The sequence below is a fragment of the Eretmochelys imbricata genome, chromosome 24 (genome assembly GCF_965152235.1).
Source record: "Eretmochelys imbricata isolate rEreImb1 chromosome 24, rEreImb1.hap1, whole genome shotgun sequence".
In the NCBI taxonomy this organism is placed as follows: domain Eukaryota; kingdom Metazoa; phylum Chordata; order Testudines; family Cheloniidae; genus Eretmochelys; species Eretmochelys imbricata.
In genome coordinates, this window is record NC_135595.1 from 8,890,715 (window position 1) to 8,913,787 (window position 23,073).

The following is a 23,073-nucleotide window of genomic DNA, read 5'->3' on the forward strand; positions in this document are numbered from 1 at the left end:
CACCAGTTCTGCAGATGGAGAAGCTGAGGAAAAAGGCAGGGGAAGGGATTCGTTCGTGATTGCACAGTGGATTCAGTCACAGAGCTAGGAAAAAGGATCCAGGACTCCTGATGCCTGGGTGTCCTAGCCACTGCATCACGGTGTCTGAACGGGACTAAAATAACAGCACCTATTGGGCATGGATAGCGCACTTGTATGTGTCCGTTGCAGTGAGGGAAGTTCTGCTTTAGTGCCCTTCGTGGAAGCAACTGACGCTACAGAGCGTCTACCTCAGTCACACGCCAACATGATGCTGGGGAACAGATTGGAGGAGAGAACCAAGAGCCAGACAGCTAAGCCCCGGTTCCACTGGCAAGTATGTCCACAGCAGAGAGCTTCCAGGAAGCAGTTACGGTAGCATCAGCAAGGCTAAGGGCTGCACTCTGCGCCCGGTGGGCTCCGTGCTGTGTTAGAGGCTAGCTTGGAAAGGAACGCTGAACAATTATAAATGAGGATCAGCGTCATAGGGCACTGTCTAGTTGCTGGAGCACCAGGGCTCTTGGGCAAGTCCCCACCTCTGTGCCTCAGTTTCCCCATCTGCAAAGGGAGGGGTTATTTGGTCATTGTTCATATTGCAGCAGCAGCGAGGAGCCCCAGGCATGGCTCAGCACTCCACTGTGCTCGGAGCTGTACCGGACACAGAACGAAGCGATGGCCCCTGCTTCAGAGAGCTTACAACGCAGGGCACTTAGAAGCCAAGAAGTGTGGGCCCTGCTAGTCTGTCAGCCAACCTTATTGAACACCCCAGGGGCTCCTTGCATCCCTCCCTCTCCCCCAAACTCCCTTTTTGGCCCCCTCTTCCCCCGATACCAGGGGCCTCAGTCTCTCCCCCATTGCAGGGACACTGTGCCCACCCTCCCCTTCCTCCCCACACCACGCCAGGTCTCCATTAACCTATTGGATGAAGCTGGGCTATGGTGTGGTTTTCAAACCCTTCCCTTTGGAGCACATTCCCCTACCTGGTCTCTGCTGCGGTTAATCCGGTCAGTCAACAGCTCCACCGTGTTCCTCTCCTCGTCCAGTTCCACCTCGAGGTGCTTGGATTTCTCCTGCGAGCAGAGCCCGGGTTATTCTAGCTTCAGATTCTGGGAAGGATGGGGGCTGGGGGTAGTGGTGAGCTGGAGCCGGTTCGCTGGAACTGGTTGTTAAACTTAGAAGCCCTTTTAGAACCGGTTCTAAAAGGGCTTCTAAATTTAACAACTGGCCAAAAGTGGTGCCTTAGGCGCCAGCTCCGTGGGGGCTCCGGGGCTGGAGCACCCACGGGGAAAATTTGGTGGGTGCAGCTCCCCTCCCAGCTCCCCTCCGCTCCGCCTCCGCCCCTGAATTACACCCCCGCCCTGCTTCCCGCGAATCAGCTGTTCACGCGGGAAGCCTGGGAGGACTGAGAAGCAAGTAGTGGTTTTGCGCTAGGCCCAGGGAGACAGAGCGGAGGTGAGCTGGGGCAGGGGGGGAGGGGGGAGTGAGGAGGAAACCGGTTGTTAAGATTTTGGCAGCTTATCACTGAGGGGAGGGGGTGTTTATGGGACACTACCACTCCCCACCCCAACCTTGGACCAGACAGAGGGCCATTCACACAGAGCGTTGTGGCACTCGCAGGAGTTATGGGCGCACTAAGACATCAGTGTGCTCAGAAATGGTGAAGCTAGGCAGTTAACCCCAAGAGTGCTGGAGTAAGGATAGGAACGTGATGGGGATTCAGTGGGAGAGCTCGGTAGGACCCCCAAGACCCTATTCCTGAAACGTGAGCCACATAAGTTGGTCCCCGGGCCTGTGCAGAGCCTCACTGCCTGCCACGGGGCTCTGAGAGCCTCAGGGGCGGCCCCTACAGAACAACCTGCAGGAAGGAGATTCCAAGCACCCTTTCCAGGAAGGGCTACTGATTTCAGGTGCCCAACAGGAGGCACCGTTGGCTGAATTGCCAAAACGCTGAGCGCCCAGAACTGGAGTCAGTGGCAGGTGGACCTCACTTTTTTCAGAGGTGCTGAGCAAGGATGCCTCAAGCCAGGCAACCAAAGATCAGTGGCTATTTTAATTTTGACGAGGCACTGACCCCAACCCATTAATTCCTGCTTCACAGAGCCACAACTTTCTAAGGACTCCTACGGGCCAGGTTGGGGAAGAGAAAGGGGCAGAAGGGCTTCAGATTTGGAAAGCCATTTATTCTCTGAGGCCAGACAGGAGATAGCTTGGCCCCCAGCACTTGCAATTGACTCTCTCTGAAGGGGGGCATTTGTCAGCCAACCTGGAGGGCAGGAGGGAGGGAGAGAGAGAGAGACCCCTCATGAAATCCCTTCTCCGGTGCACTGGAGATTTCAATGCAGACTGCAGCAGAGAGCCAGTTAAGCAACTTTAGGACCTGTCTGCCATGGGATTTGAACCATGCTTGGAAATAAGAGTCTGATCCCTCATTAAGTGTCACTGCCGATACGCTGGCTTCAAAACCATACAGTTTGCACGGACAACGCAGAAGGTTGAAGTGCATCTGAAGCCTTTCCTGAACTCAAACGTGGCTTGGAAAGTCATGATCTCCAGACACCATGTTCGAGGCTGCTTGGGTTCTGCTGTCTCTGCTCTGTTCCACACTGCCAAGCCATTTGATTTTTCTAAAAGATTGGTTTGGGTTGGATCTGCCTGGGAGCTTCATCTAAACATACTGGTGAACGAGGACTTGGATTTGATCCGAAAGTATTTAAAAGTTTTACCATAAGGTTTGTTGCGGATCACTACAGACCTGCACAAAGAATCTCAAGTCTGCTGTTGGCATTCAGATCAAAATAGCTGCTTTATAAATCCATAAATAAAGAACCCCAGAAACAGAACAAGTCTCTGCCATGAACAATTATGCTGCAAGGCTTGAAAGAGCTGAAACAAAATCAGTTACTTGGCAATTAAAGGTTTCAGAGTAACAGCCGAGTTAGTCTGTATTCGCAAAAAGAAAAGGAGTACTTGTGGCACCTTAGAGACTAACCAATTTATTTGAGCATGAAGTGAGCTGTAGCTCACGAAAGCTTATGCTCAAATAAATTGGTTAGTCTCTAAGGTGCCACAAGTCCTCCTTTTCTTTTGGCAATTAAAGAAAGTGTTAAACAAAAGGTCCAGTTTCCAAGTGAATGAGAGACTCTGAAGACAACTCTGCCCTCTGCTGTTAAAGGCAGGCTTTGTAGCTAGCAGGTTTTGTGCCACAGACAGCAGCAGATGCTCTCCTGGATTGACTGCATGCTTCCTTACTTGCTGTTAGATGTGGGCAAAACACCGGGGTAAACTGTCAGCTCTCCCTCAAAACAGAGTCCTCCTTGTCATTTCTAGCCACCCCGCTCCCAGAGTCCAGCTCCCTGCTGATTTGTCTCACCATTACACAGATGCACCAGCTGGCTACTCTTAAAAACTTACTTGGTGGCTTTTAGTCTAATGGCTACAAGCATCTGGTTTTAAAATCTCAGTTACAGCAGATATCGTTTGTTAGCAATTGCCTTTAACAGCACGAAGCCCGGTGCTGTTGCAAGAAAGTTTGATTATTGTTCTTGAGTACTTATTCAGAGCCTAAGATGTGGAGCTGAAAGAGTCCTTCTTAAAAACAGGTGAACATTTGGGCTCTACTAACTCTGATGGCTTCATGACCACTATGGGGAGGGGGGCAGGGTTACGTCACCAAACAAGTTAAAGAAGTATGGGCTGGATGAATGGACTATAAGGTGGATAGAAAGCTGGCTAGATTGTTGGGCTCAACGGGTAGTGATCAACGGCTCCATGTCTAGTTGGCAGCCGGTATCAAGTGGAGTGCCCCAAGGGTCGGTCCTGGAGCCGGTTTTGTTCAATATCTTCATTAACGATCCGGAGGATGGCGTGGACTGCACCCTCAGCAAGTTTGCAGATGACACTGAACTGGGAGGAGAGGTAGACACACTGGAGGGTAGGGATAGGATACAGAGGGACCTAGACAAATTAGAGGATTGGGCCAAAAGAAATCTGATGAGGTTCAACAAGGACAAGTGCAGAGTCCTGCACTTAGGACGGAAGAATCCAATGCACCGCTACAGACTAGGGACCGAATGGCTCGGCAGCAGTTCTGCAGAGAAGGACCTAGGGGTGACAGTGGACGAGAAGCTGGATATGAGTCAACAGTGTGCCCTTGTTGCCAAGAAGGCCAATGGCATTTTGGAGCGTATAAGTAGGGGCACTGCCAGCAGATCGAGGGACGTGATCGTTCCCCTCTATTCGACATTGGTGAGGCCTCACCTGGAGTACTGTGTCCAGTTTTGGGCCCCACACTACAAGAAGGATGTGGATAAATTGGAGAGAGTCCGGCGAAGGGCAACAAAAATGATTAGGGGACTGGAACACATGAGTTATGAGGAGAGGCTGAGGGGACTGGGATTGTTTAGTCTGAGGAAGAGAAGAATGAGGGGGGATTTGATAGCTGCTTTCAACTACCTGAAAGGGGATTCCAAAGAGAATGGATCTAGACTGTTCTCAGTGGTAGCAGATGACAAAAAGAGGAGTAATGGTCTCAAGTTGCAGTGGGGGAGGTTTAGGTTGGATTTTAGGAAAAACTTTTTCACTAGGAGGGTGGTGAAACACTGGAATGCGTTACCTAGGGAGGTGGTGGAATCTCCTTCCTTAGAAGTTTTTAAGGTCAGGCTTGACAAAGCCCTGGCTGGGATGATTTAGTTGGGGATTGGTCCTGCTTTGAGCAGGGGGTTGGACTAGATGACCTCCTGAGGTCCCTTCCAACCCTGAGATTCTATGATTCTATGTCACGAAAGGCCCCCCAACATGCAGTCAGTGGGAGTTTGGCCTAAGAAAAGGCTGTGGCAATCAGAACCTCAGCAGTCAGCATTAACCAACCTGCTGTTTGCACATGCTGGAGGAGAAAGCAGACCGTGTACTTACAGATGCTCTGGGGGAGAAAAAGCGTTTGACCAGCACCTGCATAGCTGTGGCACTAAAACAGGCCAATCCAGAGGCTTGGACTCCAGGGAACGCAGGCAGACCCGGAGATACAGCCCCCACCCACTGCATACTCATGGATTAGACTATAGGCCTGTGTCCCCCAGCTACGCCATTACTGGGGCTGCAAGCAGGAGAGGCAGCACTGGTATCAGGGTGCCAGGGCAGTCTAGTCACCAGATTGTTGCTGGGGGTCCCAGGCAGGGTGCCGGGGCTGGGGTGCGTCACACTGTTCAGTGCCATGCTAAAGGAGTTAGTTGCAGTTTCACGGTCGCGCCCATTCTGCGGCAGAACAGAGAACAATGCTACGTTCTGTGCATGGGAATTTAGTGCTGGTGAGATGTTCTGGAGGAAGATGGCACAGATAGGATTGTAGTAAGGTTGGCAGTGGAGATGGGGACTTGGTCATAAAGACTCTTCCCCTCCCAACCACTGCAGCCTTCCCAGGGGGACCCTCACCTGCCAGCACTTGAATAAGCAGGGCTTTGGAGCTGTGCTCTGGCTCCGCTCCAGCTCCAGCTCCGGGCTCCGCTCCGAAGCCCTGTGAATAAGAACTCCTGCATTCCCGTGAGCTCCCTGTGCCACAGGAGTTCAAAGCGGCACTAGGGTCAGGGAGAGCAAACGAACCTCCAGCGCTTTGACCTGTCGAGAGCGATCGCCCTGGGAGCGTTTCTTGGACTCCACCTCCTGCTCCAGGTTCTGCAGGCGCTGGGCCAGCACATCCTTATCCAGCACGGCGCTTTCCCGCTCAGCCTGGCTGTCCTGAAGTGCTTGCTTCAGCCGCGTGATCTGCGGGAAGAGACGGCGTCAGAGAGCTACCGCGCTACCCCGGCGTTCCCCTAGAGCCTGCAGAAAGCTGTACACGCCAGGCATCTGAAGATCTCCCCTAGTGACCACACAGGCTGGCTCACAGGTGTAGCAGCTGGACAAAGCAAAGGATCCTGGGGGAGGGGAGAAGCAAAGGCTGGGCCAGATAGGACCAGTGTGGTGCCAACCACTGAACGACCTCCTAGTGGCCTCCAGTGATACTGTGTGGTTGATGCTTGCAGCGCTAGCGAGCCCTGCAGACAGCCATGGCCAACCTGCTTCGGCTGGAGGAGAGGGAGAGAAAAGAGAAACAGCCCCCATTTCTGCACTGTGCAGCGAGAGGAGACTCTTCCCCCGCAACCAGCAGGCTCTGGTCTAAGGACACTTCTGGGCACCCACGCATAGTACCGGTGATCTGCTCTTTGCATAGCAGAGAAGACCCAGCTCTGTCATCAGGGTGATTAACAGATGTAGGAGGGGCCAGACACCACCAAGCTACATACTTCAGGTAGCGAGTGGCCCTCTGGATAGTGGCCAGCCTGCAGGAAAGGAACTGGAATGACTCTGGATTTGAAACAAAAAACCCACCCCCACACAAGCCAAGGAGGGGAATGCACCTCACACAGCACTCTAGCCTGTGCCCTACGTGTGGCCTGGAGCTGGTGATGCTGCAGCTGACCCAGAGCTTAGCCACAGCAGAGCTTCCCTCTTTGCACAGAGGGCTCTCAGCAGCTGGATTCGGAATAGCTGGGCAGAGCTCTCCAGCCCTGTGAGCGCACAACCCCACTCCACCCGCACACGCTGGGGCACTGGGCTCATGGGTTTCACAGGAAGCACCTTAGAGGTATCTGGTCTCAGGAAGGCCGAGATGCTGCAGTTTCACTCGGAAGGCGAGAATTACTCCAGCTTCGATCTGTCCAGTCTGCGCTCCCAGTCGGAACAGAGCAGACTGAACTAGAGAGAGATTCCACTACCTGTCACTCCTCTTAGCCCTGGAGGGCCAGCCCAGCTCCAGGGGAGGGAAACAGAGTCTGTCCCCAAGTCCCCCAAGCGATGCAAGAGGGAGGCAGACTCTTTCCTGGCTCACAAACGGAATTTGCTAAGTTCTGACTGCAGGATCTTTATTGCTGGCCATGTGGGAGCCAGACAGCGCCCAGCCCGACTCTGGTCCCTGCTGGCGCTTGCTGTTACAGATGCTCACCCCTTTACTTGTCTACTGAACAGATCTGATCTGGGATCGTTGGTGATACAGCCTCCGCGATGCCCTTGAGCACGGCCGACTTCAAGGACACAGCAGCCAGTCTCAGGTAGTGCAGTCTCTTCCACTGGAATTGGGGGCAAGGGAGCTCTTGTACTGTCTAGAGTTACATTGGCTGCTGCTCCTGCATTCTCCCATGTTCCAACAGGGCTACGCTCACCTTCGGATCAAGGCCTGAGCTGACCAGGCAGTTTGCCTGAGGCAGGGAAGGTGCGTGACTTGGTTACACTGGGTAATTTGAAAGTGGACGAGGGACGTTCGCATCTTCCCAGCGCTAGTGATTTCTGGCAAACACATCGTAGACACCCTCTCTAAAGACAGCCCCTGGCAGGTTGTGAGCAAGACGAAGCACCTGAGAGCCGGCAGCCTACCTCGTCCTGCAGCCGGCCCATGGTGAACTGCATCTTCTCCACCTCTGCACTGCGGTCCTTGGCCTGCTTCTGGGAATCTGCAACCTCCTTCCGTGACTTCTCCTTGTACTCCTCCAGCTGCGACTGCAGCATGGCCAGTGAGCTGTGGGACTCCTGAGCCATCTGGTCCAGCTAGAGCACAGGGGAAGGAGTACTTAGGAACCCACAATTAGCGCCCACAACCAACCACCTCCCCTGGGCCACATGGAGATCAATGATGCCATTGGAGCCACCTGGGGGGTCCCAGTTAACGTCCATGGGAGTGGAGGGAAGAGAGCCCTAGTAGGTTTAGAACCACCGTGAGGAGGAAGGGAAGGAAGTAAGAGGGTGTTCCCTGCAATACTGGTTAGTGGGCTGGACTTTCCCCTTTTTCTCCCAGACATTTGGTTTGAACAATAGAGCTGAGGCTGCTAGGAATGGTACTGATGTCCGAAGGAGATGGGCAAAGCTGAACTCAAAGCAGAGATTTTGCACAGAAATGCCTGTTAAACGCAGCTGGCTAACCCGGCTGGGGCCAGCAATATGAAGTCCTTGCAGGTCACCCAGCAGCACAGCTTAGATTTATACAGCACCTATCGCTGGGGTAATCCAGCCACCAGAGCTCATCATCCAGTGAATTTCATAAGCGAGCCTGGTGGGGCCAGAGGACTGCAAAATGAGTCACCTTGGATACCAGAGTTCACCCTACAACTCCCAAATCTTCTAGCACCCAGGACCTGCCAGGATGCTGCATCCCTTGGGGTCTCTAGTGAGCTGAGAAGTCGTAGTGGGTTTTATGGAGACTAACGAGACATTTTAGGAGGGCAAGAAAAGCTAGTCTGTACTAATATCCTCCCCAGCTGGTGGCTCAGCACCTTCCAGATGGCTCCATATTTCAGCTGGTTTCGCAAGGCATCTCCAGTTACTCTACTGGGCGAGCTCCCAATGCCACCCCTTGGCGAGCCAAGCCACGGCAGCACGAGCCACATGCACTCCAGCTAGCAGGCCAGCCCGCCGCCCCTGCAGAATCCCAGCCAAACGCCAAGCAACAGCTCTGTAAGCCTGGGCGACAAACGGAGTTGGCAGCCACGTGACACTGTGTAATGATCTGGCTGTTCCCTTACGTCAGGCCTCCCTTGCAGTGCTGGAGAGGCGTCACCCACTTTAATGCTCGCTTCCCGCAATGGCCAGTTATTGCTCCTCACTGCTTTATCTGTAACCTAGATTGGAAACTCCTAAAAATGGGGAGGCAGCATGGCCTAGTGGACAGCGCACTGGACTGGGACTCAGGAGACCGGGATTCTATTCCTAGCTCTGCGGCTGGGTGACCTTGGCCCAGTTACTTCCCTGCTCTGTGCCTCAGCTTCTCTATCTGCAAAATGGGGACAATGGTACAGGCCTCCTTTGGAATTTACTCATCAAGAGCACTAGATGAGAGCCAGGGATTATTAAAAGCGCTCTGCAGTCGCTGGGTTTGTGGTGCCTAGCGCAGTGGGGGCCACCCTCGTACAAGCTGATGAAATACTAGCTCACAAGAGGTTAAGAGAGCCTCTTCTAAAAAAACAGAAGTGTCAGAGCTTGTAGGACAGCTGCATGGCAACTCCTAGTCACATACCAGCTGCTCACAAGCTAGAACGATACACCCAAGAACCATCTCGTCCTGTGGCTAAGGATACCAGCTTGGAGGCAGGACCTTGTTCTCCCGCAAAAGGTTTCATGGGCTTCTGCTAGCATCTGAGATTAAAAGACTAAATCCTGTTCTAGCCAGAGGGAGAGGAAGCAGAAAGACTGTCCCGTGTGTGCTCTATTAAAGGGCTCCCAGACAGATCTCCGAGCACGAGCAAAATACAGTCACAGGCGGTGCTTGCTGCTGGCTGTGCCAAACGTGTTAGCTGGCGGGTGGGCAGGCCGGTCGCCTGACAGGGAGAAGAGAGGCTTCCCCTAGACCACCTCCCTACCTTGTGCGCTGGTACAGCCCAGCTCGGGTGCAGCCATCTGATCTGTTGGCAACACCAGTTGATGTCCAGAGTATTAAGCCCAAGGTCTCTGAAAGCTCCCGCCCAGCCAAAAGGATACCATGCTTGGGTGGAATGGAACAGTTTATGAACCTGATGCAACTTAGCGTTAATGTTTCAACGCAGCCAAGACCTGTTTGCAAGCAGGTTGCTGGCAGGGTGACCAGATGTCCCAATTTTATAGGCACAGTCCCAATATTCAGGATTGTGTCTTATATAGGCACTTATTACCCTCCGCCAGCTCCCGTCCGGATTTTTTACAGTTGCTATCTGGTCACCCTAGCTGCTGGACATATCAGAATCCCAGCCCTTTTCAAATAGAGGCCTCTCCCCTTATTGGTAGCAAATGCCACCAGTGTAAGATTTGGGGGGTTGGGGGAGGTTTAAACTCTGGGCCCTTGTGCAAGCTTCTCAGGACTAAGATGGCCGCATCCTACAGAGACTACATGTCCCAGCATGCAGTGCAATAACTTGATCCAAGCAGCCCTGGGAGAGCATGGGCAACACCTGGCCCCTCCCCCAGGCTTTAAGCCAGTGACATCAGCTGAGGAGTCTCACAAACCTCTCTGGTCAGCTTCTCTGTGGTCTTATCCAGCAGCCTCTTCTGCTCCTCCAGCTCATTCTTGGTCCTCCTCAGCTGTTCCTTCTGCTTCATCTCCTCCTGGTGCGAGGCGTTCAGCACTTGGTGCTCCTGAGATAGCCGGCTGAGACTCCTCTGGGCCTCTTCCAGGCGGCTCTCCAGAGACCTCTTGGCCATCAGCAGCTCCTGCTCCTGCTCTGCAGCCTCCTCCAAGGATACCTCCATCTGTCTGCGATCAGCCTGGAAGGGGAGGAGCTCTCAGAGAAACAGCCCAGCCCCTAACATCCCTGGGAGCTTTGTATTTGAATATCTCAGTCTGGACGGGGCAGCATGGTCCAATGGATGATGCTCAGGAGATGGGTGACCTGCGGGTGACCCTGGGCAAGGCCCTTCCCCTCTGTGTGGGCTGTAAGCTCACTGAGGCCTGGTCTACACGGCAGCAGGAGGTTGACAGAAGGCAGTTTACATCAATCTAATTATGTCAGAGTACACACTACAGCCTCGCTCCCGCCGATGGAAGTGCCCTGTTACACCAACAGAATAACTCCACCTCCACAAGAGGCGTAGGGCTTATGTCGGTGTAGTTAAGGCGACGCAGTGTCCTGTAGACACTGTATTACTTACATCTATTGGCTGTCATTCTTGTCAACTTCACAGCTCTGCTGGAGCCGTGAAATTGACAAGCCAGCTCCCCAGCAGGGCTGCTGCATGGTCTCCACTCCTGGCTCAGGCTCCCCCCTGGGCTTCTCAGCTCCCTGCTAGAAATGGGGCAGCCGACTGGACACCGGGCGCGGACCCCTTGGGCACTCTGCTCCCTGTCGGGAGCACAGCAGCTGACGGGACTCAGCCCCCCCCGCCACTGCCCCTCTAAAGTTGGTGAAAGTGCTCCTGGTGAGGACGTACACCACTGACGGAAAAAGGGCAGCGTGGACACGAGTCACAGGGCAGTGATTACTACAGTGGCTGTAACTCTATAGGCCGACTTAACTTTATAGTGTAGACATGCCCTGAAGCACTGACTTTCTTCAGGTCTGTGCAGCACCCAGCACCATGGGGCCTTCAAGGCGTTCCCCTGGGAAGGAAGCTGGGGAAGGAGGTGGGTCTGTGTGTACGGCAGTGCTGCTGCCCTCCTGTACCTCCAGCTTGGCGATCTTCTCCCTGAGCCTGGCCTCCGAGCCCTCCCAGTTCTCGGAGAAGTGCCTGTACTCCTTGACCTGCATCTCCAGGCCCAGGATCTTCCTCCTCAAGTCGTCATTCTCCTCCTGCGTCTCCCGCAGAGCGGACTCCATGGCCTTCCTCATCTGCTCCGTGGCCTCCTTCTCACTCTCCACGGCCACCTTCACCTGCACGCCGGGCAAGAAAACATGCACAGGTGAGTCCAGGGCCAGATCCGGACACCATCCGCTGGCACGTGGGAAGCCGGCGCTCACAGGAGCTGGTCTCCAAAGGCTTCTGTCCAGCGGAGGGCAAATGGGCTCTCAGGTGTAGATCTTTGGACAGAGGATGCCCGTTCCCCTGTGGCCCCACGCACAGTGAGCGGGCGCCTCTGCAAGAGCTGGCACCTCTCGCTTGCTGGGTCACCGGGGTGGGAAATGGAGCCTCGGACGGAACTCCAAGGATATGGAGGCGGCAAGCAGCCAGACACGCGCAAGGGGCATTGTGGGCTCAGAGGTTTGCTGCTGTCACAGCGATAAAGGGCAGGTCTCGGGGCAGGGTGCAGGAAAGCAAGCTGTGCAGAAGGTGCCCCAGATCTGTGTCCTGGGTACAGTCCTGTGCCCCACACCCCTGAGCTGCAATAGTCACTGCCCACCGGTGCCAGTTACCCAGGCTTGCAGCCTTCAGCATGCCTGGCTTGAGATCAGGCAGGGATAGGCATTCCCAGGGGTCCTCTGCTATAGGGGGTCCGAGCTGGGAGACCCAGGGCTCTTGCCTTGGCAGCTTCGTCGTAGTCCTTCCTGAGCTGCTGCAAGTTCTTCTGGAACTGCTGCTTTAGCTGTTCTACCTCCATGTCACGGCTGGCCACCTCTTCCTGGAGTGCCCCCTTCAGGGCGGCCAGCTCCCGCTCCCTCTGGTGGACCAGCTCGTCCTGGGCCTGCTTCTCTGAAGCCAGCTCCCTCAGCTCCTCTTGGGCTTGACGCAGCTTCTGCAGGAGGAGGAGGAGGAGAGTTGCTGACAGGCTTTAAAGAGCATCGAATACACGCGCCAAGCTCTGGGAGTCCCGGCAGTGCTCATGAGGTAGCCGGAGGTCTAACAGAGAGGGAACTGGGCTCCCAGAGACCCTGCTACCCTCAGCTTAGCAGTGGTCCCAGTTAAGACCACTGCGTTGTGGTAGCTAGGCCTGGGCAGGAAGTGTTTTTTCCTGTCCCCATTTGGGGGGAGGGGGAGGGGGTCGGGGAGGGAAAGAAAAACTTTCTGTCAGAAGATTCCCAACCTGCTCTAGCCATAACCCCCTGGGCTCTGGGCAGCAGAGAGTAGTGGGGCAAGCTCTGACCACTTCCTTACCCTGCCCTCTATGCCAACAGCTACACCAGTGGTACAGTGGCCCCATGTGCCATGGGGATCTCAGGGAGCTCATTTTAAGGCACCTTTCTGCTACCAGAGTGGCCTGAAGAGGCCTTGGCATCCGTGAAAACCGGGCCCCAACCTTCAGGTAGTTCACACAGCTGCTCTATGAGCCAAGAGCCACCTTCCTTCTGACCACGCTCTGCCCATCATACCTTCTTCAGGGCTTCTACTTGGCCAGCATCCACGGTGCTGTTCCTGACCTGGTCCACCTCCACCCGCATGGCCGAGAACCGCTCCCGCAGCTCCCGCAGCTCCTCCTCGAACTCCTCCCGCTCCTGTTTCACCTGCATGAGCCTGCATGCGGGAAGAGAAGTAGTGCCAGGTGGGCTCCCCATTGCCCCATGGAAGAACCATGGGGAGTCTGACCCTGTGGGAAGCTGGGCTGAGTGGGAAGAAAGCCTACGAAGGTCACCAGGAGGGGTGCACTGAGACTTAGGTGGCTGGCCGCATGCCCTGTGCACACCAGCCAAGCCTGAGCTACACGACCCCCTATCCTCCCTTGGGTAACGTTGTGACAGGATCAGAGAGGCACCGTGCGGCTCCTTGCTGGGCTCCACATCAGCAATGCCAGTGCCTGTAAGCCTGTCCACCGACCGCATCACGGCTTCTGCCAGTGAGCCCAGGCCAAGAATCCTGCCTTGATTCTCCCTGGAATGACACCCTAGAGCCAGGTCGGGAGACATCCCCCAGTTATCTTTCCTGGATTTACAGGAAAGGCGTTTGAGGGGGAGGGATAGCTCAGTGGTTTGAGCACTGACCTGCTAAACCCAGGGTTGTGAGTTCAATCTTTGAGGGGGCCATTTAGGGATCTGGCGCAAAAATTGGGGATTGGTCCTGCTTTGAGTAGGGGGTTGGACTATATGATCTCCTGAGGTCCCTTCCAACCCTGATATTCTATGATTCTATGACTGGATAAGATGGAGCAGCCGAACCCTTTAGGACCACTCTAGCCTGTGGGCAGATCGGCCCTAGCTAACCATGCCCAGTCACAGCTGCGATCCTGGGATGCACACGGCGCATCAGTGAGAGCTCACTCCTGCTTGGTGCTGCGCAGCTCCTCCTTGTTCTTCTGGAACATCTCCCTCCAGTGGCCGGTCTCCTCGTTGCTCTCCTCCAGCTCCTTCTGGAGCTTCCTCACTATCGAGTTGATTTTCTGCCTCTCGATCTCTAGACTGGCTTGGTCCTAGGAACAGGAATGAAGCTGTCAAGCATTTGCTGTTGGGTTGGGTGCATTTACTGCAAGTAGGCTGGGAAAGTTATGCCTTGGTAGAAACCTCTGCAAAACTTACACAGGGTTCCTTACAGCTTTCCGTATACTTAGTGGAGGCTTCCAACGCACACCCAGCCTAGATCCTGTCCTTTGTTACATTAGGGTCATCTGCAGTAGCTTCTCTAAAATCTAGGGAGCTCCTCCAACTGGATACTAGCATAACACACCAGAATTCAGCACCACGGAGAGACATATTCGAGCCATCGCTTAAGCAAGTGATTTGAGCACCCACATATAGCGCTCGGTCAATGGATTCAGAAGTTCAGTGCTGGGGGAGGAGGAGCGCTAAGTAACGTGCCCCTTTTCTCTGGCGGTTCACAGTGCTTTGCACACACCGACCAAGGCATCAGCTGAGCCGTTGCACCAGTTTAAGTTGAGCTGGGACCTCTTTTAAACCAGCTTTCATTAAATCAGTGCAGAAGGCTGCATGGACGCTGATTTTGGTCAGCTGTGCGGAGCAGAAATAAATCAGGTTCTGACCAAAATGAGCATCCACTGAGATGTCTGAACCAGCTAGAAAGCGGTTTAAGAGAGATCACACCGTAAGTTAAAACTGGTGCAACTTTCTGGTATAGCCCAGAGCCTCCCCGTCACTGAGCAGGGACATGCAGTGCCCATGGCCACACCACCCCTCGAGGATACTTTAGGACAGGAAGCAAAGGTCGTAGCCCACTGAAAAGCAAGGGGGGAGGGCATTTAAGGGAAGCGGGCCACAGCTATAATTTTCTACGTCTTCTAAATCCAGTCTGTAAAATGAGCAAGCCTTAATCTCCTAGCAGACGCCAGCAGTTCCCCCAGCGTGTTCGCTTTACGCTTCCATTTCACGCGTCTGTGGCTTTACCTGAGACACGTCCTCCATGTTTCGCCTCAGCTGGTCCATGTCGTGCTGGTACTGCTGTGTCACCCGGTCCAGCTCCTTGTCGTGATTCGCCACCTCCTCCTTCAGGGCTCCTTTCAGCGCCGTCAGCTCCCGCTCCCGCAGGCGCAGATGTTCTTCTTGCTTCTGTTTGGCATTGAGGACCTCCTCCAACTCCTCTCTGGTTTCCAGAAGCTCCTGAGGGGAGGGGAGGGACAGAGATGCTTTCCCCACCTGGAGCTATGCTATACACGTCTAGCAGTGCTGTAGAGAGGCAGTCTTGGCCAGTGGAGCACACTGGACTGGGACTCTGGCAATCTGGGTTCCCTTCCCAGCTCTGCCCCCAGCCTGCAGGGTGACCTTGGGCAAGTTACTGTGCCTTGGTGCCTCAGTTTCCCCATCTGCTCAGTGGGGATAATGAGACTGACCTCCTGTATCCAGTGCGGAGGGCGCTAGGGATTATTGGTGGAATGCTGATTCAGGGAGAGGCCCTGCTCCCCCAGTGCTGTAATTCAGCGCAGCACCGTCGGCTTCAACGGCCGCATCTATTTACCCCTACTGAGAAGCGCAGTCAGGATCCAAGACGCATGATGAGGTGGGGAGAGTCATGTACCTTCATGAGCTCGTCTCGGTCTGCAGAATCCACTGAGGTTTTCCGCAGCCTGTCCAGCTCCTCGTGCATCCCCATTAGCTGCTCTTCTGCGTCTCCCAGTTTGTCCTCTGCCTGCTCTCTGGCAGCTTTCACTTCCGTCAGCCTAGAGGAGACCCGGTGAGCCTGTTTACAGCCAGCCAGGGAGGAGCCTGGTCTCAGCACAGTACAGCCACAGCCCCACATACAATTCTGGCCCAGACACCAGGGGTCCTAGTGGGTAGGGCTCTGGGCTGGGAGTCAGGAGACCTGAGTTCAATTCCCAGCCTTGGCCACAGACTTCCTGTGGGACTTTGGGCAAGTCATTCCATCTACCCTGTGCCTCAGTTCTCCAGCTGTACAATGGAGATAATACCTCAAGCAGGGGCTGAGAGGACAAAGCCATTAATGGCCTTGAGGCAGTTAGGATCAGCTAGATAAGGCAAGTCACTTCTTCCTCAGTTTCTCCATCTATAAAACAGGGATGCCCACAACCTAACTCAGGTGGGAAGGGCTTATTAATGATGGAGAGCACGGTATCCATAGCGAAGAGCGTTAGCGCTCTGCCAGGACCTGCGTAGCCCACCCCAGACACAAGAAGTGGCTCCTACTCTTGCAAGCGGCTTTTCAGCTCCTGCATCGTCTTCTCCAAGTCTTCCTTGAGGAGCCTGCCCTCATCCTGCGCCTCCGCCAGCCGGCTCTCCAGGTTCCGAGCAGCACTGCTCCTGGCATGCTCCCTGGCCTGCTCCGCTTTCTGGCGGAGCTGGGAGAGGGGAGAATAGAGCATTAGCGGCCACGGAAGAGGGAGAGGCTAGGATTTAACGGGATGCTGCCACCAGCTAACTTCAGAGAATGTTTCTCGTGGCATCCCGCAAACGGATCCTCAGCTGGCGTAAGTCAGTCCACTGACTTCACCGGAACTGGGCCAGCCGAGGATCTGGTTCTAAGGGGATTAGGCACCTCACTCCTAATTTGCGGGGAGGGAAGGAGGTAAAAAAGGGATGAGTTTGTGCAGGGAACTGGTTAGGGGTAGGCAGAGATAGAACCCACCCCACAACCCGCAGGCAGCCCTACAGCTGATATTCCAGTCGAAGAGTAAAGGGTACACAGTACTTACAGCCACTGGACCAATGTAATTACAGAGTCACTAGCCAAGTCTCCCCCCAAACCTCCCCACTCCATGCTGGGGTGTATGGTGACAGCACAGAGTTCACCCCCCCTCCCCACCCAAAGCAGTGGAAGGGTGGCAGCTCCATAGGGCCGGCAGCCTTCCACCACCCTCCTGGCAATGCAGGAGTTGACTGTCCAGTGCATCTAACCGACCAGGTACCGGTGTCACCTTTGTCTCTTCATCTAGTTTCTCCTGCAGCTCCTCCACCTTCCTCTTCAGCTCACTGTTCTGGGAAATGGATGCTCTCGCGTCCTCAGGAGGCACCACCTGTTAAACAAAGAGGGGGCTCTGTCTAACACAAGCACCCTGGAGATGCTGCCTGAAGTCAATTATTGGAGAGGAAGGACAGTCTTGTGGTTAAGACACTGACTGGGATGGCACTCTGGAGCCCTGGGTTCAAGTCCCAGCTCCACCAGAATTCCTCTGTGACCCTTGGCAAATCACTTGGCCTCCCTGTGCCTCAGTTCCCCACCTGTACAATGGGGACAACAGCCTAGCTCCACCTTCTGGGTCTTGGGAGGATGAATTGATTGACGAATGTGTGGTGCTCTGATATTGTGGTGATGGGGGGCCAGGTAAGTACCCAAGACAGGCCTGTAAAACAGGGGTGGGGATCTTCCTTTCTCTTTCCTATGTACATGACAAGCACTTCACTTCGAGGACCACGTGTCTGTACAGCACCTAGCAAAACGGGGCCTTGATCTCAGTCTCTTCTGATAGTGGTAACACTGATACAGGGTACCTTTAGTAATATCTAGGTACTTTTACAGCCCTCCATCATGACAGACTTTGGGCACCTCACAGTCTTAGTGTACTGATCCTCACAAACCCCGCTGTGAGACAGGGCAGAGCTAGTATCCCCAGGGTGCATACGGGGAAACTGAGGCATGGAGAGGCGCAAGGACTTGCCCGAGGTCACACCCGCAGCCTGTGGTGGGGCCAGGACTAGGACCCAGATCTCCTTAGTGCCAATCTAGTGGTCTCCGGTTTTTCTCCCCTCAGTGCTCAAGTAGTTCAGGCCATCAATTTTAAACTTCCTTTAAGTTAAGAGTTAAAAATGACAGTATCATTCTCAGCAGCAGTTTTTTGTTTTTGTTTTTAAACCTGACACGAGCAAGCTGCCCTCTGATGCCAACATCGAAAGATATCGATCCACGTCCTGCCAGAGGTATGTTGGGCCTCAAGTCGGAGGCTCTGAAATGCCAGGTTTAATCAAGATCGCAGCCATTTCAGGCAAGCTCCAAGCACAGCAGGAAGGAGCCAGCACCAAATGAGCTGTGAGAATGGTGGAGTTGGCAAAATGGGTTCAGATCCCTTTTAACATGGAATATGAAACAGGAACTGCGCTCCCTGTTAAGTTAACATCTCCAGCAGCATCAGAGCTGATGCCTGAAAGGAAGCCATGTTGCTTTCATAGACAGATAATTCTCAGAATGAAAGAGTCATTTCTGTCTGCTTCCCTGGAGAAGATGACAAACAAAACAAAAAACCAAGTCCAGGGCCACAGCAGCGTCCACAGGAAAAACTGATCTCTTCCAGCGAATGGGATAATGTAAACAACACACCCCCCCCAGAATCCCAGCCCCAAAATTTTCATTCTTGCTTCAAACTGCTCAAGGTTGCAGTTCAGAAAGGATAAAAATATTGAGCCCTAGAGAGCAAAGCATTTGTCAGATCACTGACTTGTCAAGCCTGGAATCCAACCCCCAGCTGGGGCCAATTGTCGATGGCTTAACGAAAGGTGAAAAGCCCACAATGCATCTGACCACGCTGCGTATTGGGGGTTTCCCGTGAGGGGTGGAGGGGGAGGGAGCTCAGCCCCTTGGTGCGGGTCAGGAGAAGAGGGTAGTGTCTACAGTGCAGCTGTAAGTTTCCAGCTTGGGGCAGCATGCCTGGGCTAGCTTTGACTGAGTGAGTGCACTAAAAATGGCAGCGTTGCCACAGCAACCAACGCAAGCTGCCCGGAGAACAATCCCATGTGAAACAATAGCTAAGTAGGAGGATTGTTAGCCTCTCCCGCGGCCCACACCACCCTGGCATGCTGCTATTTTTATTGCACTAACTTGACTGGAGCTAGCAGGTGTACGTCTCTCTGACCAGGGAATTACACTTCCAGCTGCAGTGCAGATGTACACTAAGAGACGGCAGTCATCCTGCCCAATCAGTACCACCCTGGTTTGATAATACGGGGGTGAAAAATTTACCCTTCTGCTGAGAGCCGGGTGCCCCATAAGTCTTATAGGGCTTTTGCACTGGACTCTGTCCAGGGGTGAATGTCATTCTTTGCAAAATAAGGGGAGACTGATATGGAGACTTACAGTGAGCGCTTGGATCTTCTCAAACATCAGGTTGGTTTTTCTCTTCAGTGAGCTTTCACTTTCTTTGCTCCTGAAAAAGAAACAAGCAAATACCAACAAAGAAAATCATTCAGGTTAAAAGGGACACAGCCACAAGAGTCGGGGGGAGGAAAAGCAAAGCAGCGTTTAAGGCACTCGCCTATGACTCTGGAGACTTAGATTTGAATCTCTGCTCTGCCACAGGATCTATGTGATCGTGGGCAAGTCAGTTAACCCCTCCATGCCTCAGTTTCCCCATCTGAACAAGGGAGATAATTGCTCTTCACTGCCTCATAGGGGCATTGAGAGGATGAAATACATTAAAGGTTGTGAAGTGCTCAGATACTTGGCCCCTGTTACCAAAGTAAGTATTTAAGAGACATACACACTTCTGTCCAGATTTTTTAACTTAATGTTGTTGCAGGTAACACTTATGATGAGCACCTCTGGGGCAAGTTAGAGGAAAGTTCGATTCACCGCTCCCCACAGTTTATGAGGCCCATAATATATGAATTGAAGGTAAAGGGGTAAGTCCCTCTTTACAAGAAGCCATGGGAGTGAAAATCTGAAAGTGAGTGTTTCAGTCAAGTATCCACAAGACAGGGAAGGGGAAGGAGAGAGGTCATCTTTAAACCCTTACTTTCCCATAGAGAATCCTTTTAGTGATTAAGTTCAGCAGATCAGCTGCCTCATTTGCCCTGTACTCCCACCCACCTGGGGACTTCCCAGAGAACAGACACTATCCACCTCCACAGGATTATTTAAAACAGAAGGCGACGCCCCTAGGAATTAATTCCCTTTGTCGGCTCCAAGGTTGCCATGTGCACAATTTGCACCTTTCTAGAGTTGCTACCGTTTAGCCAAGAGGCTTACAGTTGTTAGTGTGTGGGCTAAGCTGTAGTTCAAGGGTTCTTAAGCATACACTCCCGCAAGATGCCCAGGGCACTAGACTCCTATCCCAGGGCTGGATTGAAAGGAACAGAGATTTATTTAAAGGACCAATTTTCCTACACATCTGGGGCCAGATTTTCTACACTCAGATTCCAAGGCCAGAAGGGCCCATTGTGATCAGCTAGTCTGAGCCCCTGTGTAACAGACTTGGTAGAAAGGCTCCTGTTTAGGATAGATTTTCCTAGCGAGAGCTATGGGGCAGAGTTCACTTGAGAAACACCACCCCCTTGAGAGAAATGTGGGGCCCTGATGCATCACGTTTGCTGGGGCCCCACCTCCTCCCATTTCACTTTATTTATACAGATGTTTGGGGGGGAGCCCTGAGCTCAGGGCCCCAGTACAATTGTGCCCCCTTTTTTCCCCCCGCCTCTGGTCAGCCCTGATCCCACCCCCAAGATGATGCAGCAAGTCTTTGTATTGTTTCAGAAACCTTTTTCACTAGAGTGAGTTTATGCAGCATTGTTGGAGTCGTATTGGTCCCAGGATATGAGAGAAACACGGGGGCGGGAGGGAATATCTTATTGGACCAACTTCTGTGAGAGAGCTGTAAGCATGAAAGCGTGTGCCTCTCACCAACAGAAGTTGGTCCAATAAAAGATATTCCCTCCCTCACCTTGTCACCCATAGTTTATGGCAGTGAAGCACTCAATGCCTCCAGTCCCCCATGCTCCAACGGAGCCAGCTGCACATCAGATGCGGATATCCTGTCTAACACTGGACCCACAAGCGCTCGGCCCAACACTCACCCATCCTTCAGAATACTGTAAATCAGTTCCTTGGTGTACTCGCTGCTCCCAGGCGGAGAGACTCCCTGCTGGTCTTTCAGAAGGTCTGGAGTGGACTTAAGCTGCTAATGAGACAGGACAAGCATCACCAGATGCTCATTGCACAGCAGTAGGACCTGCCAGACGGGATCAGACCAATGGGCCCATCTAGCCTGGTATCCCGTCTGATGCGAGCCAGCACCAGCTGATTCAGAGCAATGCGCAAGCCAACCCCACCACTCCCTTTATGGAATAACCTACCCACAAAGTAAGTTTCTTCTTAAGCCCAGACAATGAGTGCTTGGTTTATACCCTGAAGCAGGAAGATCTGCATCCACCTATGATGTTGTCACTCTGCTCCCTATATTAGGAGAGGACAACAGCAGCAGTTTTGCAAGCAAACGTGGCTGGGATCTGATATAACTAGGTGTAGGTGGCAGTTAGGTTGTGGCCCTTAAGGGCCTAGTGAATTTCCGAGTCAAATGCACCTCGGGACCTACACTCCCAGCATTGAACTCTAGTGCATAAAGCACTTGGAAATAGGCCAGCTGGGAACAGCATTCCTTAAGGAGGAGGAGCAGCAGCTTCCTCATTGGGGTAGGACGAGCCCGAAGATGGAGCATGCCGATTTCAGGTTGAATAACCACACTGCTGCAGCCACCACCAGCGTCTGGCATCGCAGGGCACGTCTACACTGCGACTGCAGCGCAAAGCTAGTGGGAACCGCAGCAGCAAAGTCTCAGCAAGACGAGCGGGTGGCCTGACTCTGTCCCCAGGGTGCCAGGTGAAGCTGGCCTGTGCAGCAATTACTGCCATCACACCTCCCGACTGCAGTGCAGGCATATCCTGAGATCAGGGACCAATGGCATCACCCAGGCAGTGAACTTGAGGCCCAGAGAGCTAATTAAAGCTCCATCCTGAGCATTGACAGCATGTGGTTTGCTGGGCTGTCAAGAAGTCAAGCGCATCGCTACTCCCATTGGCTACTCCTGTGCTTAGAGTGAAATAGGTGCTGAAGCACGGCCAGCGTGCCGAGCAGGACTGAGCCCCAAACGAAGAGTTACCTGCACTTCGGATTGCACTTGACTTTGCTGCTGCTCAACCACAGGCTCCTCCAAGCTTTTATGGGTCCAGTCTCGCATCAGCTGGACCTTCACTGAGTTTTCCTTCAGATCTTCCGGGAGCGCTCGGTTCAGGCTGCCGGTGCGAGAGGCATTGGCCGCACCAGGCGGTTTGGCAGCCAGGCCCTTTGGCCCTTCTGTGAGGCGATCCTGGAGCTGGGCGGAGCTCAGCTCTCTGGAATCGGCCGTGTCGTAGTAGGACACCCTGCCTTCAAGACTCTGTGACCGCTTCCTCTCCTCCAGGGAGATCCGGCTTCTCCTGGCAGCTCGGCCCCTCTGCTGAACCTTCCCGTCAAACTTCGTGATCAGGGAATCCACTGAGGACAGGGGCTTCGTGTCAATGTCACTTTGGTCAGCTGGCTGCCGAGGACCGGAGGACTCTGGGTCTGGTGATCGCTGCTTGCCTACAAACCTTCGTCCAGAAGCTGGATGGGATTCCCGGCTGGGGCCAGTCCTTTTCCTGCCTGCAATGTCCAGCGTGCTGCTGCTCTTCGTACTGGCTGGAGACTGGGATCGGTAGGTGCCCCTGGTCTGCATGCTGAGGGGGCTTGGGCCATAGGCCTCCTCTGAACTGGGGCTTAAGAGAGAGCTGTGAGATTGAGTCCTCCTCAGCTCCTCCCCAAAACGCCTCTGGGGTGGCAGCTGTTTGGAGCCGCCCTGAGGGGATGAGGAGCCATCCTGGCTGTAGGAATGAGCTGCCTCAGCGCTGACAGGCCTCGTCTCCCTTGGGTAGCGCTGGGAGCTCAGCTCCTCGTCAGAGGTGCTGTACTGGGAATGTCTGGCCACGTACCGGCTTTCCGGCAAATCAGAATCAGAACTGATGGAGCCCGGGCCTTCCCTGAGAGAGTTAGGGGGCAGCTGCTCAGGCCACTGGCTGTGAGCAGGGTTCCCGTATTTACTCTCGCTTTTGATCTGCACCCCGAAGGAGTCCTCTCCTTTCGCCCCACTGTTCAGGACCACAAAGGGCTGCCCATCAATGCCCTGGACCCTCACCGCAACCCCATAGGAGCCTGGCTTGGAATGCTTAGGCCTGATGTTTTGGGGCTTCTTCATTTCCTTCAGGTCATCTATGAATCGGATCTGAACTCCGTAGTCCATGGGGTTTGGCTTCTCGGCCATAGCTCCATTCACATGCTGCTCCATCCCCGGGGGTTAAAAGCACTCCAGCCTCCTGCAAGGGAAAGAGGAGAACACTCTTATGCCACTGGCACAGCTGGGTTTAAGTAGGGAGCCAGGAGCAGCTGCTGGCAAGGCTGCACTTGAGGAAACTGGGCTTATAGATTCCAAGGCCAAAAGGGACCATTGTGATCATCCAGTCAGCCCTCCTGAATCACAGAGGCCAGATCTTTTAGAGGAATATCCAATCTGGATTTAAA

General features: G+C 53.8%; 1 protein-coding gene across 2 annotated transcripts in view; it reads right to left on the reverse strand.

Annotated features, from left to right (window-relative positions):
* Positions 1 to 22,861, reverse strand: part of CGN (cingulin) — a 39,453-nt gene extending 16,592 nt beyond the window's left edge. The window contains exons 1-15 of one of the 2 annotated variants that reach the window (XM_077841001.1): positions 21,641 to 22,861; positions 20,559 to 20,659; positions 18,844 to 18,913; positions 16,694 to 16,792; positions 15,966 to 16,117; positions 15,340 to 15,481; positions 14,712 to 14,924; positions 13,635 to 13,783; positions 12,753 to 12,894; positions 11,966 to 12,178; positions 11,172 to 11,378; positions 10,018 to 10,275; positions 7,423 to 7,593; positions 5,614 to 5,775; positions 999 to 1,088 (exon numbers count right to left, since the gene is read on the reverse strand). In XM_077841001.1, the coding sequence (XP_077697127.1) occupies positions 999 to 1,088; positions 5,614 to 5,775; positions 7,423 to 7,593; positions 10,018 to 10,275; positions 11,172 to 11,378; positions 11,966 to 12,178; positions 12,753 to 12,894; positions 13,635 to 13,783; positions 14,712 to 14,924; positions 15,340 to 15,481; positions 15,966 to 16,117; positions 16,694 to 16,792; positions 18,844 to 18,913; positions 20,559 to 20,659; positions 21,641 to 22,840 (3,369 nt within the window). In that variant the 5' untranslated portion in view covers positions 22,841 to 22,861. Of the gene's footprint in view, positions 1 to 998; positions 1,089 to 5,613; positions 5,776 to 7,422; positions 7,594 to 10,017; positions 10,276 to 11,171; positions 11,379 to 11,965; positions 12,179 to 12,752; positions 12,895 to 13,634; positions 13,784 to 14,711; positions 14,925 to 15,339; positions 15,482 to 15,965; positions 16,118 to 16,693; positions 16,793 to 18,843; positions 18,914 to 20,558; positions 20,663 to 21,640 lie in introns of both variants that reach the window. The other variant, XM_077841000.1, reaches the window with a different exon arrangement.
* Positions 22,862 to 23,073: the final 212 nt, after the last annotated feature.